This window comes from Calonectris borealis, unplaced genomic scaffold, assembly GCF_964195595.1.
Source record: "Calonectris borealis unplaced genomic scaffold, bCalBor7.hap1.2 HAP1_SCAFFOLD_170, whole genome shotgun sequence".
Taxonomy (NCBI): Eukaryota; Metazoa; Chordata; class Aves; order Procellariiformes; family Procellariidae; genus Calonectris; species Calonectris borealis.
The window spans coordinates 51,409-69,310 of record NW_027441556.1 but is presented as its reverse complement, the minus strand read 5'-3'; the positions used below and the strand labels follow the sequence as shown (position 1 = coordinate 69,310).

The window sequence follows — 17,902 nt, the reverse complement described above, 5'->3', positions numbered from 1 at the left end:
AAAATGGATCCTTTCATTTATTAACCAACTACTCCTAGTTAAATGGACATGAACCAGCAATGTGCGCTCGCAGCCCAGAAGGCCAACTGTATCCTGGGCTGCACCAAAAGAAGCGTGGACAGCAGGTCGAGGGAGGTGATTCTGCCCCTCTACTCTGCTCTGGTGAGACCCCACCTGGAGTACTGCGTCCAGCTCTGGAGCCCTCAGCACAGGAGAGACGTGGACAAGTTGGAGCGGGTCCAGAGGAGGGCCACAAAAATGATCAGAGGGATGAAACGCCTCGCCTATGAGGAAAGGCTGAGAGAGTTGGGGTTATTCAGCCTGGAGAAGAGAAGGCTCCGGGGAGACCTTATTGCGGCCTTTCAGTACTTAAAGGGGGCTTAGAAGAAAGATGGGGACAGACTTTTTAGCAGGGCCTGTTGCAACAGCACAAGGGGGAATGGTTTTAAACTAAAAGAGGGTAGATTTAGACTAGATGTAAGGAAGAAATTTTTCACAACGAGGGTGGTGAAACACTAGAACAGATTACCCAGAGAGGTCGTAGATGCCCCATCCCTGGAAACATTCCAGGTCGGGTTGGACGTGGCTCTGAGCAACCTGATTTAGTTGAAGATGTCCCTGCTCATTGCAGGGGGGTTGGACTAGATGACCTTTAAAGGTCCCTTCCAACCTAAACTATTCTATGATTCTAAATTGCTATTGATGAAAGTACACTGGCCATTGGCAATGTCTTCTGAAACATTTTAAACAGGAACAAAACATGTCAGAGAGGAACTTCATTTGCATAAGTAAAAGCTTCCTATGTGTAACTATCAATAATATCATATTCTGTAACTCACAAATTCAAATCTGAACTCTAAGCAAGGAAAACTAACGTTTTCAATATTTAATTAAGATGCCTCTCCTAAAAGCTTAAGTGGAACCATCTAATTAAAAAATGCTAATGTGCAGGTATAGACTTTCCTTGTCAAAGTGCTGTATCTTATTCCTTCTTCTACATCTTTCTGGTTTGGTTTTGTTTTTTTGAAGACAGATGATACCTTATCAGAATAAGCTTGACTGCTATGAATAAAATATTTGAAATGCCACCATGCATACAAAAGTATAACAGTAGGGGATAATTAGGGGATATCAGTTAGAAGTGTTTCAATAGCAAGCAAAAATAAACATTTTGCTGCACACAACCAGTTTTAGTGTAATAGGGTTTACTCTTCATCCCAATACAACCAATTAGTTTGTCTTAAAGTGAGTTTCATCCTTTTGGTTTTTTTAATGATAAAAGTCATCAGCCCTTCAACAGGAATACCGGCTCATACAGCATTATACTTGGCTTTATTTTTGGTACTAAAAAAAAAAAGAAAAAACTACTGAGAAATTATAGACAAACAACACTGATTTGGTTCCAGTATTGTTTATATAAATCATCAAATACCTTCTAAACAGAACTCTGTCAATACACTTCAAACCAGATTAACCTCCCTATTCCAGAAAGGCTACTATTCTACACAAATGCAGAAAATGTTTAAGCCTGAAAGAGCTTACAATTTATTCCGAAACAAAAGCAAACGCATTAGATGGGAGTAGGGGGAAATAAAAGAAGTGTATCAGGGAGGGTTTGTGTTCCTACTTGTGTTATTTTCACAGTGTTACAAAGCTTAGTTACATGGCAATTATAATATTTCAATTCATTTCCTATTTGTTAAAATAAATTCATAAATATCTAGATAAAAGTATGTATTTGCAAATATGCATTGTCAATGGTTATCCAGGAAAAAACAATCTAAAGCACCTTTACATGATGCTGACATTAGGACTGGCAGTTACAGTTCAGACAGCAATCCTGGAGTCATCATGGATTCAATATACAGTGACAACTAAAGCCACCAACAAAACACTGGTCCACATCAAGGAGGATATTGAGACAGAAATGAAAAACATCACTTTGCTGCTGCGTAAAACCTTATCGTGTCCACAAACAGAATACTGTGCGCAGTTCTCGTCCCTGCGTCTCAAGAAAGACATACTGGGGTAAGAGTAAGAGACTTTCAAGACATTGTTGCTACTAAAACTTACAGAAACAAACAGGACCAGCACATTCAAAAACAGATCAACCACATTCACAGACATCAGGCCCATAAACCAATTCCAAAAGGACTAAATAGGTGCCTACTTTCTAACATACCTACTCTAATGACCGTGGACGCTGGGCAAGAAGCACAATTTCTCTGCCAGGGAATAGCTAGAGACTGATCAGAAAGCCAGAGAACTATTATTTAAATATTATGCTACATGGAAACCAAACTAAAAGTAGAGTTCTAAAACCCATCTGAAAGTTTAACAGAGTACTAAAGAGATTTCAGTCCTAAAAAGTTAAAAACTTAACTTTTCAAAATATATTAATTCCCACTGACATCTGACAAAATATTAAGTGTTTTTCTGATTGTCAGTAATATCAGACTAGCATAGTTTAGTACTACAGAGGCAGCAATTATAGATGTTCATGTAATATATACAGTAGCCTTTTTTTGAGTACAAAATACTCCACCAATACAGTAATACAACTATTACTAGCTTTAGTAAGCTCTTCTGCTTTACATATGCTAAGAAACCACTTTCTGCTTTACTATACCTTTGCTTCAGCAGAATATCACCAGTTGAATCCTACAGCACACATACTTAACAGGTTTCTTTATCTTCAGCAAAACCTAAACGTTGTCAAGGTTGAACTTGAAGATTAAAGGCAGAAGCATCCAAACAACGTTTCATAGCCATTATCGACACTTTAGATTTTTACACGGCAGTGACTGAAACGTGTGCTTTCAGCTGATGCACAGCTGCAACTTCGGGACAGATTTTGATACAACTCGTGCACCTGCATGTGGTATCTTTACGATCCCCACTCAAGCTCACTCCCTGCGCTCCGCCTGGACTTCGGCTGCTCTCCCTGCTCAGCCTCTCCTACAAGCCTGGGGCGTTGTTCCCCAGGACGGGGCAGTTTTCTTCCGCCCATGCGGGGCCGGGCTCTGACCTCCGTTCCCCCGACATACAGCCGCCCGCCAGCACAGTCCAGCTCTTTGCTTCTTACAGGCGCCGAAAACGGCTCTCGTGCGAATCATCGCTTCTGCTCTTTCCTACCTCTAGCATACCCCTGGGGGAAGGAACCTCCAGCGTGACCTCTCAGGACACGCACAGGCGGAAAAGGCTGGTGGGGGGGAACCCCACAGGAGAGAGGGGCGCACAGCCTCCACCCCCCCAGGTTTAGGGGGCGAGCACTCACGCGGGGCGCCGCGGGCTGCGGGCCACCTCCTCGCCGTCGCTCTCCGCCGCCGCCTCCTCCCCGATGTCGGGCAGGGTGATGAGCAGGCCCTTGGCGCCCGCCCGCCCCCCGGGCTCCTTCTCCGCCGCGGCGGCTGCCGGGCGCGGGGGGCGGCCGCCCGCTCCCCCCGGCGGCACCGCCGTGCCCGGGGCGCAGCCCCCGCCGGACGGGGGGCGCGGGCTGGGGGGCGGCGGAGCGCGGGGGCTGGGGCGCAGCTTGGCCAGGAGGGCGCCCAGGTCCAGCGCCGCCACCTTCATGGCGGCTGGGCGGCAGCCCCTTCCCGCCGCCGCAAGCCCGGCCGGGGCTGCCCGCCGCCTCCTGCCCGGCCCCGCCGGCGTTGCTAGGCTAAACAAACCCCGCCGAGGCACGCACCGCCCTCGGCGGGCTCCAAAAAGCCTGCGAGCGAGCCGCCATCAGCCGACGCACCCGAGTCATATGGAAGCGTAGGGCAGCGACCTGTTGCAGCCCGTGAGTTAAGGAAATAAAGCCTGGCATTTTCCTTTAATTAAAATCCCACCTAATATTAAAGGGCAGAAACCAACCCCGTTTGCCATGGTCGCATGGCGCCACCGCATCTTTCCTTTGGGCGGTGCACGCGTCTGCGCGGAGAAAGGGTTTAACATAAACGGGGAACGAGATCGACCCAATCCAGTACACCTTTTTACACCATGTCAGGCAACCGCAGAAGGGAGCTGCGAGGAGAAACAGCCGGCGTGCAAAGATGCTACCAACAATCTCAGGCAGCTTAGAGAGCAGTAGAGGGTGTCAGGATCAAAGACCATTCTCTCTTTTGTCACAAATACCAGGCAGTAGGAGGCACCCGAGGAGGGGCTGGGGCAAATACTGGGCCAGCTTTGCAACACAGGGTTGTCTGTCTGGATGGAGAGGAGTGGTGATGCCAGCAGCAGCATGGGAACACTGTATTATGGACAGGGCAAACATTGTGTCAACTCAGAATATGGCAGGTGGCATGGCCCTTGGCAGCGTCCAAAAGAACAGCACAGGCTGAAAGACAGTACAGTTCCTTTATACGTACAAGCCCAGGATCATACATCAAGCAACTAGTTGCACTATCAACTTAAAGCTGGCAGCTGCTAGTAGATGACAGCTACGGATACGAAGTGGGGAATTTTATCCCTGCCTTGTCTTCCTAGCACATCAAGGAGTGCAATGAGCTGGCAAGGTAGGGCACACACAACACCAAGTACAGGACTGAGATTTGAAATTGGGATATTCTTGACCTTTTTTCTTACAAACTGAAATAAATATGTTCTGACCAAACCTCATGGAATAGGCCCGTATAAACCTAAGAGCAACACGATCTGTGTTTACTCCTCACTGTGCCAAAAAGCCTTGACTGAGCCACGATGAAAGTAGCACAACTGACCGTGTTGGTGTGTAGTATATTTATCTCAGCTGCAGCCCTGAAGCAACACTGCAGAAGATCTGGAATAGAACCTGTTATGAACATCACTGTCTGTAACTTGTTCATTACTCCCTGTCATTCAAGAACCACAGAAACAGTCAGGTTCCACCCCAAATCTACAGACTTGAGCATTCTGCCTCGCTCAAGTCCTTCAGATATTCTGCTTTCAGTACAGATGATTCCTCTTTAGTCCTAGGTAATATCTTTGATACTACAAGTTTGGAACTATTTTTCATTTATTTGGTATCCAACTCCTCAGCAAATCAGCATACTATAGTCTGATGCTGCCCACTGCAAAGAAACTACCCACCTGAGATATAGACTGTTAATCCGGAAAGCACTTACAACTTGTCACCACAGTAGGCCCCTCAATTTACTTTCAATAATATTGTCAAACAAATGTACAGGAGCAGAGCAGAAGTAGGTAGCTTTCAGACAAACAGGGAAAATTTATATGAAAATTTATGTCAAGTATAATTGATGATTATCATTGGCCCTGTGCTTATTGCTTTTGTGCTTTTTTTTTAAACATTAACCTAATTCTCATTGTGAGCCTTTATAATATCTTTTTCTGTTGTAAATTATTTTAAACTGAATGTAGATACTAAAACAACTGTTTAGAATGCATCATCACATTTTTATCATTTAAAATTATTTTCACCCATCAGCAAGTACTTTTAGTTTGTATTCTTAGCTATTTTACAAAACTAAGCATCCATAACACATTTTCTCAAGGTTCTGAGACTGATTTTGGGGGCATTTGTAATAACAAGAAAAATCTTTACAGAATTTAGACACGCTGTCATTTGTCAGGGCTTAAGGGCCAGAAAAGACCATTTGATCATCTAGTCCGACCTCTTGTATCACATTTCACCTTGGCATTTCTCCATGCATTCTCTGCATCTTTATGTCATTTTTAATATCCATGTGAACAGCTAACATTTTCTAAACAGTTTATATTGATGTGGAATAAGAAATTCTGCTACTATGTGTCATTACAGATTTAGGAAACATAGGAACCCTTTCACATGTTAGTCTTTAAATAAGAGAAAGAACGATTGACATGGTGCATACCTGGCACCCCATCCTTACCAACTTGCCTCCTCAACTTTCATGGCCAAAGCAGGAAGAAAGAATTTGTCACTTCACCTGAAAAGGTCAGAAAGATGAGATGAAAGCATCACAATGGGGATAATCCTATTACTGTAATTAGGGAATCATCATCTATCACTTCAACTGTAAACAAAGCCTTTTTTGTTTTCACCCAGGACTTCCTGAGCAAGTGAAGACAGTCTACAACCCCCTTCACTCTGCCTGTGCATGCAAAATCTACTTCATTAATTATTTGTCTCATTTATGTTTTTTATCATAAAAATATTCTTGAGCTATTGAAGGATCACACACCTACTAAAAATTGACAATGTTTTATAAGGTCCTTGGAGCAGCAATTAAATATGAACAAAAACATACAAATGACTGTCTAGTGTCTAATTTACAATAAATTGTGCTCAAGCACTCCATAAAATTGTAACCAGCCTCAAACATTATGAACATCCTTTCAGAGCACACTTTGCTGGTTCTCAGCTCTCTCCAGATCAAGCTACTAGCCCATATATGTTTGAACCTTAATGCTCTAGCAATTGCCAACTAGCCCATGTTTCTGTAAAGTATGTTAAGGAAAAAACAAACTAGATTAATATATAAGAAATTAAACTACAGGATTCTACCTGATTTCTTTACAATTTTCTTTTTAGATATCAAAGGCAAAACTATATACAAGTCATAAAGAAAAAGGAAACAAAAAATTTGAAATTAATCTACTTTTGAAATTTTTCTCTCTACCTGTAACTGTAGCCACAGTAATATTTCTGATATGGTTTAAAACTATTTCTTTTTGGGGGTTATTTTTTGTTGTTGTTGTTTCACCATTATTAAAGATTGTTGTTGTTTTACCATTAACAAAGATTTCAGTAATGAAATCACAGTAGCAAAACCTCCCCCACAAAGTTGTCTTCTGGTTATGCTACAGAAATATCTATGCCTTTACTCATTTTAATACAGGTGCACCAGCTGTGCCTTGGCCATGTTTCACATTCATTTCAAGTTCTATTTAATGGCCCACATACAGTTGTATGCGCATTCACAGAATTAGGGTGGCATCTCAGAGTATAAATGTCCTTCTGCCAGCTCACTGAATTTCAGTAGGGAAGAGTAAAATTTTTTTTCTAATCATACCACGTTGATTAAATCATTTGACTCATTAGTCTGAAAACCTGTTTTTGATAGTCACCAGTACTAGCCCCACCCAGAAGGCATAAGCAGTCCTTCACTGTGTGTTCTGAACAGGCTGCTCACAGGGTCAAGTTTCTTTCTGCGGCTTTCTCTTAAAACAAAGGTTTTAAAAATCACTTTGAAACTCTGCTATGTTTCTTGGTTTCAACTACAGAAATAATTTTCCATGTTACCCACTGTGCTTCACATAGAAAGCTTTCCAATTTTAATTTCACTGAATCTCCCCTTGTGTTATGAAAGCAAGCAGTGTCCACCCTACCTTCTACACAAAATTTGCTATTTCATCATTATTGCATTCTCTTTTACATATCCCTTTAAAGTAGAGAGCCTATGTCTTTTCTGCACTACATCAGATGGACATTTTTCCTAGGACATCAGTCATTCTCACTGCTTTTCAGAATTTCTACCACATTTTTGATACACAGACTGAAATGACTATCAATCATGATCCATTTTAACATGTGACTTCCGTGCAAGTGAATTAAAATATCAGCAAGAACATGAATATAGACAAGTAAATTTAAATGATAGTGACTCTTACATATCTTTCCAGCATGACAAACTTTTTTCAGGTTTTCCTGAAGGCTTGATAGTTTTCCAATGATAGAAAATATGCAACAAAATGACCCCATAATTCAAATCTGTACTTTCAAAATTCAGTGTGCTTTACTATTAGATTTAAGTGCCATCACTAATTGCTGATGAAATGCATTGACTCTTTCTTTCTGGGCTGGCCAGTTCAAGATGCAGTGAGATTTGAACATCCCTCTTCTCAGGTGAAGTGCATGATATAACTTGTAATCTTGGATATCATGAAGAAAGATCAATATGATGGAGTCCCGACTTTGTTCAATAGCTTGCTGGAGAGCATGATACACCTTAAAACTGAAGCAAAAATAAGACAAAAATATACGTTTTCTTTCATGTGGAGGGAAAAAATGACAAACAGTTCTTTTAATAGCTCACATAATAGCACCTGCAAACTCAAGGACTGGACACAAACAGGGGTCTTAATGTCTCTTCTATGATATTCTATGTCATTACTTATGTTAAATTAGTTACCTTCTAACTAAAGAAAAAAATCATCCTCTAAAAATATAACCTAAGCCTACTGTCTTGATATAGCCTTGTTCAGCAAAGTTCCTTTCTTGTCAAGATCACTGTTAAGAAAGGTGAAAAGTCTCACTTAAAGACAAATAAAAATTGTCTTTGGATGCTAGTGATCTCACCCATTATTGCTCTTTATCAAGTATGTAATTTTAAGGAAAGGTGACAGCTTGGCTTTTTGAAAAAAATATATTGACTGAGAGATTCAAATTTCCACTAGTGCACATGTGGAGCAATTAACTTAGGAATTATTCTGAAGTTACAATATATTAAGTAAATATATTAAAGTAGAATTTGCATGATATTTTTATTAAATGGTATTTTTGATTAAATGACACAGCAAAAAATATTACCTTGTTAAAAAAAAATCGGTTAAGAAATTTCCTCCGTTACATATAAAATTTTATAGCCTACTCACTTTTTGCACCAGGGATCCTGTAAAAGCTGTTCAGTCACAACAAAAATAATCTTCCTGCTCATTTTGATACTGTTAATTGTGGCTTCAAATTCAGATATGCCCGCTTCAAAGTCCCGTTCTTCTAAACAAAACCTGGTTTGAAAGTGGTTTTTTTTTTCCAGAGAGATGAAATTCTTAGACACCCAGTTCTTGTCCTGTCTTGCATGAATAACATAGGCATCATAAGCAAACTCTTCCTGTTGTCTGTCAAGTTCTTTAAAACCGAGTATTCGATTTACTGAAATATTCCAGTAGAAAGCTATTCTCCACCCTTCAAAATGGATGATAAGAACAATAAAAATTACTAGCATCACAATAGTGGTAGTGATCACAAACAGAAGTTTAAATGGAGCACTGTCTTTGCAGGCTGAGCTATCAAAATGCAACACCAGACTACCGTGATACTTAGGTGGGGTGTTGCAAATGTACTGGGACCTCAATCCAGGTATATATGCTTGGGTAACATTAAGCCAATCAGCGAACCAAGCAATGCTTTCACAGGTGCAATCAAATGGATTGGAATCCATCTCTAGCATTCTCAAGCTCTTGAAAGCTGGGCCAAACACTTTTTCTTCAACTGAGGTTATCAGATTTTTCTGAAGTTTCAATGAATTCAGAGAGGCTTGGTCATCAAAGAGAGTGGCTGGAAGTAAATTCAAATTATTTGATTCTAAATCCAAGTGTTTTAATTGAAACAGACCCTTGAAAACCTGAACTGGAATCTCATCAAGCCCATTTGATTTTAAATTAAGAATACGCAAGTTGGGAAGATCTTTTAAAAAAAGAACAGGGCCACCTGGATTTGCATGTTTCCAAAGTCGGGCTAAATTATTGTGCTGCAAGTCCAGAATGTCAAGTTTGTGAAGTCCATCAAACAAGTCTTCTTTTATGTTTGCTATATTGTTATTGCTGATGTCCAGGATAGTCAGATTTTGTAGAGGATGAAAAGGCGAAGGAGAAAGTGCCAGATTACTGCAACCTACCTTCCTCAGCATAAGTTTTCTAAGGCTTGGGACAAAAATGAATGATTCACTTCGCAAAGCCAAGTTTTTGTTATAGGAAAGATAAATATCTTGTATATTATTGAGGCCTTTAAACTCATGACCTGTGAGCTCTTGACTAATTTCATTGAGACCAAGATCAAGAATTTTCAGGTGTCCCAAGCAGGAAAATGCCTCACTTTCTATTGTAGAGATTCTTGTTTTTGTGAGGTTGAGAACCTGCAAACTGGAATTAGCAAGTGATGAAAATGTTTTATTAGTTATTCTTTGCAAGTTGATGTTGCAGTTACAAAGACTCAGGTATTTCAGGTTGTTCAGACCTGTGAACGTATTAGCAGTAATTCCTGGAAAATTGTTATTATCCATTATGAGGTACTCCAGCTGGTATAACCAATGAAAGGAAAAATCTTCAATTTTCCGAGTAAGTGAATTTATGAGATTCAGATGTTTGAGGCTGGATAATCCATAAAATAAACGTGAAGATACATGAATGTTATTATGCTTCAGGTTTAAGTATTGTAAACTTGAAAGCCACTGAAATGAGTCATCTTCTATCACAGATAGAGAATTTTGGGAAAGGTTTAAAACTGTAAGATTTGTTCCTTGCAGTCCCTGGAAAGTTGACTTGCCAATGTATGAAAGCTTCACATGGCTTAGTGAGAGGTTCTGAATCGCTGTGTTTGATAATTCTGTACAAAGTTTCTTTGTGTGATTTTCACCAAGTTCAACATTGTTCAGTATGAGACCAAACAGATTTCCAATTGCATGTAAACATCCCATGTGAAACTGAAAGGAAAAGAAAAAAGAGGTTTGACTTAAACAAGGGGATTATGTAAGAAAGTAGCCCCATAAAGGCAGAATTTGGAAAGGTTTTTAAACGAGATTTTCAAGCAGAATATAACTCCTACACTCAGATTTTTCCACAGCCAAGTTCAGACAAACACTTCTTGGAGTTTATACTTCTTGTGATAATAGTTCTAAAATTTGTAACATGATTATCATAATTCTGAGTAGTACTCTTTTAGAAGAAGATAGAAAGTCGCTTAGTGAGATGCAAGTTAATTACAACTTTCTATCCAACTAGTAAAACTCTGTCTCTATTTCTAAGATACTTCTAGTGAAAATCTCTTTCTTCAGCTTTCTTTTATTGGTATCTGCTAGGGATACCACATACACTGTAAAAAAGTTATTTAGGCCTTCAGACAGCCAAGAAGTTTCTCAGTGTGAGCAGAAGCTACACTCATGAAATGTGATACTACACACTTGCTTCCACAACATAAATCACAAGCCTCCACCACAGTGCTGGCCCCTCATCAGATATCATCAGATATCTGATTCAGATATCAGCTGAATGATGAAATACTCCATTTGTCAGAATGATTCAAATGCATAAGGCTGCTTTTCAGACAGCAGTACTGTAAAATCAGAGCAGGTTAAACTAGCATAAAGAAGCACTGCCCAAAAAAGGAGCAGTCCTGTCTAATCCACACGCTGTACCCCTGTGCCAATATGACCATACATGCAGTCACATGCTGAACCAGACAGGGAACCAGCCTGACTACAAGCTAACCCAGCCAAAAAAATCTGTAGAGTTTCTCCAGTGATTCAGTGCACGTCCTCATTAAGGCTTGTACCAGAAAGAGGTAGGGATGAAGTGGCCAAGGTAAAGAGGACGGTGGGATTGCCTCTCAGCAGTGGTACAAGCTTACGCCACTTTAAAATATTCTTGTAATTTCAATATACATGTTCTTTACAGACCAATCAATTGGGAAAAAAACCCAAGCAAATTCAATGCAAATTCAGTATTCGTATGCTGTGGGTCAACCGGTTTAGAACTGCAAGACTTATCATCACTCTTCAAAGAATCATATTGTAACACTGAGAAGCAGGTCAGAGAGAACAGTGAGGTAGGTAGCAGAGAAAACACCCACTTGGTTTTTGAAAAGAGTGAGTATACTTTTCTGCAGTTATTATTTCTCTGGGGTACCCCATAGGCACAAATAAACGTTCTCTTTGATTAACTAGGAAGTGAGATCTAGATTGTATAACTAGCCTTGCGTAAGATCGCACTTTCTCCCCACTCAGAAAGTATGTCAGCTGTTCACCTTCAGCGCGTACAAAAAAAAATCCTGCATAGAAAATACCTGGTAAGGGTTCACAGAGCTACTTGATCTAGCTCTTGCTTGAGGCCTATGATCTACATGGAACCAGCTCTTGCTGATTTCAGTGGGAGAAGAATAATTACGTGTATCACTACTGGAGGTCAGGAGTAATGCCATATACTATAGAATGATTTTATCTTTGACCTCAGTGGATCAAAAATGTAATGTAAATGCCATACAATCATAAAGGATAAATCAGGATAGTTCCATTTTATACTTACACCTGTCGAATTCTGTTTAAATGCTTCCTACCTCTTTCAGCGGATTTGATGACAAATCAAGACTGTTCAATGAGGTGTTGCTAAGAAAACGGAAGTCTTCCTTTTTTAACTCAGTGATTTGATTGCTATCCAACATGAGCTCACGAAGGTTCTTCAACTGTTGCTGCAATCCTAAGTTTGCTGACTTCAAAAAATTATGAGATAGGTCCAAAATATTCAAGTTCTGAGGAGAAGATGCAAATGAAAAAGTATAAAATTCTTTTTACTTTATATAATACAAACCCATTTTGAAATATTGCATTAGAGTCTAATTGATTAGAAATTAGTTGCAATACTACAATTAAAATAAATTTGTAATAGAGAAATGGCAGCTTTCAAGCTCCTGCAGGAAGAAGCCTCCTGGATCTTCCCCACATGTAACTTTCATTGTGTTCATGGTCTTCACCTGCTAAAATATCTACTGCAAACCAAAGAATTACTTTATCTAAATTCCTTAACTCACTGAAAGACCTTCTGCTCCAGATAAACTGATAAAAGCAAAAGCCTACAGCTGGCTGCAGTTACAACTACTGTGGTCCACCCCCATGAATGGAAGTGAGGAAGAGGAGCGTAGTAGCAGCCTACAAAGATCAATGCTGTACAACTTGTAATGCTCCAGCTCATGCCCAAGTGCACAGATTCCTCCTGCACCTGCAGGGGAGGAGATGCTACCCTAAAGGTGACTCCACAGAACGTGCCTTGAGGTGCCCCAAGCCTGACCTCCATCAGTAACAGGGCAGCAGCAAAGCAAGGAAGGCCAGACCTTCACTTCTGTTCCCAGCACTGAAGCTGGCTGTATTCATTTTTACTTAGTTGAGAGTCAGGAGTCCTACGATGCAAGCAAGTACGTTTTATGTAACTGAACTGGAATACTGAGTTTAGCAGAAAAGTTCAGACTGTTCAAAACAACATGCACATTCATTAGAACATTGTATAACAATTAGTACCCACACATGGTCTCTATTTTCTTTTGTCCTTAGGCCCTTCCTTTTGCATGATTCCCTGCTTGGTGCAAAGACAATGGAATAGTCTTTTCCTGCCTCCTGCGCGGGTACCCCAACCTCATAGATGCTACAGAGAATATTTAACCACATGTAAACTACCAGGAAAAACAAAGGTAGAATAAAAAGGTTTTTGCTCTTTCTTAATCCCCAAAGTCCTGGGAGACACTACATTCAGCCTAAGCCCTGGCCTTCATGGTCTGAATAATTACAGCTTGACCTTGAGAATTTAGGCTAACTACCATTTTTGGAACCCAGGAAACTCAGATTCCACACCATCCACTTCGCCCTATACGTCATCTGCTGCTGCTGTTCTCTCAGCACAAATCCTGTATGGAGAGGTGGCTCGATGGGATGCAATAGGGAAAAGCGGATGGAGAGCATTGACTCATAAGGATGGCTGAGACTCCAGTGTGCTCTAACACAAGAAGCCACTAGGCCGCCTCTTCAGAAAAACCATGAAGGAAGATTATATGCTGGGTATTTTCAGATGCAAATAGGCAGCTGTTCTGTACACACACTGGAAAACACAGTAAATTCCCCATTTATACTTTATTTACATGAAAAGGTGCGTTTCTAAAGCTTACCTCCAGGGTTTTGAAAGGATCATTTTTTATAACTATTCTGTTGTATCCTAGATTGAGCTCAGTCAGGTTGGTGCAGGAAGCAAAGACTCTGTCAGGGAGCTTATACAATTCATTATGTTCTAACTTCAGAATCTGCAACAGGGGCACATTTTGGCACAATTCTGGTTGCAATTTAGAGATGCTGTTGTAGCCTGCATTCAAGTAAACCAGCTGGCTGTACTTGGTCAGATTTGCAGGACCTAGCTGTCTTAGCTGATTATGAGAAATGTCCAAACCCGTTATATTGTCTGGGAGATCAGAAGGAATTTGAGTCAGCTTTAGGTGACTGCAGTCAGCCATTTCATTTCGGATCTGACATTGCTTTCCAACTGATGCACACAGCAAGCAGACAGACACCAGTCTGACAGATAAGCTGCTCCACCACAGAATAGCACTTCCCATAATTTTATCTGCAAAGGCAAAATGAACACAGTACAAATTACAATCATTCTGACACAACTTATATCTTAAACTGAAGACTAAGCAAGCCAAGCTCAAAAAACATGTAGTTTTATAGTGAGCAAACACCCAGTATTTTTCATCCATAAAAGAGCATTCATTTCTGCAGGGAAGGTATGTCTAAATCTTTCTAAATTAAGATTTTTCTTTAAAAACAATAGTATTGCCTTACGTAAAAATAATTATGTTCAAAAAACTACCAACACTTTATTTATTATCATTGCAAATTTACAACCATTTTCCCTTTTCTGATTAATTTTGCATTGCTTTAACATGCATAAAATACAATAAATATGACAAATTATACACAGGCCCCTCAGTGTTAATCACTGAGCTCTGCGCTTAACTACACTTAAAAATATTGATAGTTACATGCAGTAAGAATGCCTAATATACCACTTCTTTGTTTTACAGTTCTTGCCAGTTTTTGTTTTACAAGCCAGCCACACAAAATTCTAACCGTCTTTCCATCTCATAGTGAAAGAAGGAATACTAGGCTATAGAAAGGTGTATGACAAAGTAAGAGCAGACAAAATAAATCAGTACCAACCTAATCAGAGAAAGAAATGGAGAAAAGCCAAGGTGTAGAGAAAACACTGTCCATAGATTCAATACATTTATCCAAATACTTCCAGGAAAACTTACATATTTAAGAATTTATATACCCCACCCCATAGGTTTTGAGCATTTCCATTAGGATATCAACCTCTGGCCACTGGTGCTCTACTCTTCAATGGCTCTGCTTGTTTAGGCATTTCTGATGAATCTCAGACTTTTTCATATTTTATTCAGTTTCGATCCAGTATTCATAAGATTTAAATTCACCTGGTGATCTTGTAATACAGCTTTACTGGATAAGGAAGAAAATTAATTCCGCACAAATTCTGACTGGAATAGAGCTGTAAGAGCTCAGAAGGGTTTTACTAGCCTGCTGAGTCATAGAGCTTGCCTAATTAAATAGCATTTCTGCTAATGAAGAGAAGAGTCCAGTGTTTCTTCCATATCATTCTCTACTGAATTAATCTTTAGTAGAGGGAGAACAAATACTCTGGGAGTTCTTGCCAGAATATTTTTCTGTGCTTTAGCAGAGAACAGTAAGCTTAGGTGCCTCCACTTCAATTTTTTCTTTTTTAAAAAATATAAAGCTTATACTTTCACCCCTGAAGCTTTGAGTATCTCCACAATCTCATCTGTATGGCCTTCTGCCAACAAATTTGGAACCTACCTCCCAACCTCAATTTACCAATGAGTTAAGGCTCAGCATGATGGGCTCCCAGGTAGAGAAGACTATCGGTGCCCCACTACAGAACAGGCTATAGAAGGGAATTTAAACTTACCAGACTTAACAGGAACCTAGAAGAGCTGCTCAAAAGACTCACTCGCAGGAATATGAGCTTTCTTAGTTCTGCAGCTCACATTTTCCTTTGCTTGGAACCTGTATTTAATTAACATGATCTAGCTTTGAGCACATTAGATCATTGCTCAACAGCAAACAACGAAACAAGAAATTATCCCAGCACATTTATACAGAAAAAGAAAAAGCCTTCGGAACTGATGTTTTTTAAAGAGAAGAGTTTTCACTACTGTAACAAATCACTCTGAGGAACTGACACTGCAACCTGCAGCCAACAGGAGTTTAGCAGGTCAGAGCCCAGCAGAGTCTGGCTCCATAGATGACCTGCCTTTTCAGAGGGCACACATTAGGACTACTTCAGTGACAAAAAGCCATGTTATAGTGGCCAGAGGGGAACCCCGTGAGTGCCTCTGTGGGAGCAATCTGGCCATCTAGGGAGAGACATCAGTAAAAGCCAATGGGAGTGGGAATACAAGCAAAGGAAAGAGTGACCTAAAGCATTGCAAAGGCATACACAAAGCACTGCAAAAGACAATTTAAAATAAACCTTAATGAAAAAACAATTCCCTGCTGGGCACTGCATGTGGGCCTGACCCACCTCCTGCAGCTCACACAGCCTGGCTCTCCACTCACCTGCCACTGGCAAACAGAGACGGGGAGGAGACAGCAAATAACTGAACTGATAGTCCTGCAGACATCCTGGCCTGCTACAGCTGCTGCTGAACGGAGCACCCGTATCCCTGTAGCTAAGGAAAATAAAGGACCACTTGTCCTGCCTCATTCCTCTGCACCCCAGCTGCTGGAAGAGCTGAGGAAAACAAAGGGGAAGCTCGTCTGTAAGAAAAGCTTTACCTCTGGCCTGCATCCTTCTGAGGGTTTGTTTTAGGGAGATCAGATAGCTGCCAGGCTCCTCAGCAGTTATTGCCAGCTCATCTTTAAGTTTGAAAGGTGCAAGAAACATACTGCACAAACACAAACCGAGTTCTTTGGCTGACTTCCAGTGAGGCCAGAAGGGCTGCCTTTTTCTGCTTTTTTCATTGCAGGAAATCTGGAGTCAGCTTTAGGTGTTTTAGGCTTTAATTGGGGATCCAGTGAAGAAAGCACACACCCATTATCACTTAAGGGACAGTCTTACAGAATAATATTTAATAGACAAAAGAAAGAACGACAGTTTTAATGTTATGAGTAAGAACTTTAATTTAGCAGGGGAGCATCCAGCATCTCCCAGGAAGGGACATTCCTACTTCACCTATACTGCCTTATCTTTTTTTAAAAAAACACAAAAATACCTCCTGCCAGCTGGGGACACCACATCCGGGCACAAGCACCAAAGCACAGTCATTAAGCAAACACCAATTGCACCGACCTTGCTAACCTGCAAGTTAAGAGAAATCCAAGATCAAGGAAATCGCCCAAGCTCCTGAGCAGTAGTTTGGCTTTGTACCTCTGATATCTGCATTTATTAATAGAAAGTGAAGAATGGCATCCGCTTACCGCTGCGGGCTTTATCTCCTTCAGTTTGGGGGCATCCAGGGACCCCACAAGTTTCTCGGCACACAAAAACCATGGGGAAACACGCTCCCCAGAGGCGGAAGAAGTGAAACCGAAAGCGGCGACGGGCGGGGCGCGCCGCGCCGCTGGAAGCCGGGGTGAGCGGCGGAGCCGGCTGCGGCTCCGGGGAGGCGGCGGCTGCCCCCGCCAGCCGGCGGAGCGAGCGGGAGGAGCGTCCCCCGCGGCGCGGCAGACGCCACTCTCCCTTCCGCGCCGAGTTCCCCTGACCTGGAACGCTTCTGAGGTGCCGAGGGCGGAGATCGCCCCTAAGCTCAGAGTCGGGCTGGCACTTGCGATTTGCTGACAGAAGCCATGTAAGCACACAGATGTGTCACAGACGAGCAGCATCACACAATCCCACTCGTAACTCAATTACAATTTATTCCTAGCTAATTCCAGTGTCTCTGAAAATCCTTCAGGACATATCCCAATAGCAGATATGCTGACTGACAAATTACTGACATAGGAATATTACTCTTTTAATGTAGAAACAAAGCATCAATAGGTTCCTACAGAGCCACATAAAGTATCCTTTTTTAAAAAGGAATTTGTATATGTGAGAAAGTAATATATCACATTTTTAAGAGAGATAATAAAATATTTTCTGTTGTATTAAAAATAAGAAACTGTTTTCAAAAGTCCAAGTAAAAGTTTTTGTTTTCAAAATTCCAAGTAAAAGTTTTAGTTACAGCTTGTAGATGTGTGTCCTTTTCACACTGTTTGTGAATTCACATGTCCCTACTTTCCCAGGGACCCGACCGTCAGTTTCCCAGACTTGACAAAAGGTCCTACTGCTTCAGCTACATTGGCATTGGTGAATCCTCTGCAGGGCCATACTTAGGACACAACCACAGCACCGAGTTCAGCTTAAATGTTTAAATAGTAGTGCT

At 41.0% G+C, this 17,902-nt stretch overlaps 2 protein-coding genes across 11 annotated transcripts in view; both read right to left on the bottom strand.

Moving 5' to 3' along the window:
• The window catches only part of FAM149A (family with sequence similarity 149 member A), a 48,546-nt gene extending 42,670 nt beyond the window's left edge, over positions 1-5,876 (bottom strand). For 3 of the 4 annotated variants that reach the window (XM_075139351.1, XM_075139353.1, XM_075139352.1), the window contains exon 1: positions 5,835-5,876. In XM_075139351.1, coding sequence (XP_074995452.1) covers positions 5,835-5,857 — 23 coding nt within the window. In that variant the 5' untranslated portion in view covers positions 5,858-5,876. Of the gene's footprint in view, positions 1-3,277; positions 4,234-5,834 lie in introns of those variants that run through there. The other variant, XM_075139349.1, reaches the window with a different exon arrangement.
• TLR3 (toll like receptor 3) lies at positions 4,323-17,075 on the bottom strand. 7 transcript variants are annotated; one of them, XR_012671591.1, is made up of 7 exons: positions 16,956-17,040; positions 16,095-16,423; positions 13,610-14,058; positions 12,014-12,205; positions 8,560-10,385; positions 7,576-7,919; positions 4,323-5,891 (listed from the first exon to the last, which is right to left on the bottom strand). XR_012671591.1 is itself a non-coding variant. In XM_075139346.1 (7 exons), the coding sequence occupies exons 4-7, from the start codon at positions 14,048-14,050 to the stop codon at positions 7,691-7,693; spliced, it is 2,688 nt and encodes an 895-aa protein (XP_074995447.1). In that variant the 5' UTR covers positions 14,051-14,058; positions 16,095-16,207; positions 16,314-16,423; positions 16,956-17,040; the 3' UTR covers positions 4,323-7,690. The 7 variants fall into 7 exon arrangements, 6 of the variants coding, with proteins under 6 accessions (XP_074995447.1, XP_074995444.1, XP_074995445.1 ...); XM_075139346.1 differs by having other exon boundaries at positions 4,323-7,919; positions 16,095-16,207; positions 16,314-16,423; XM_075139343.1 differs by having other exon boundaries at positions 4,323-7,919.
• Positions 17,076-17,902: the final 827 nt, after the last annotated feature.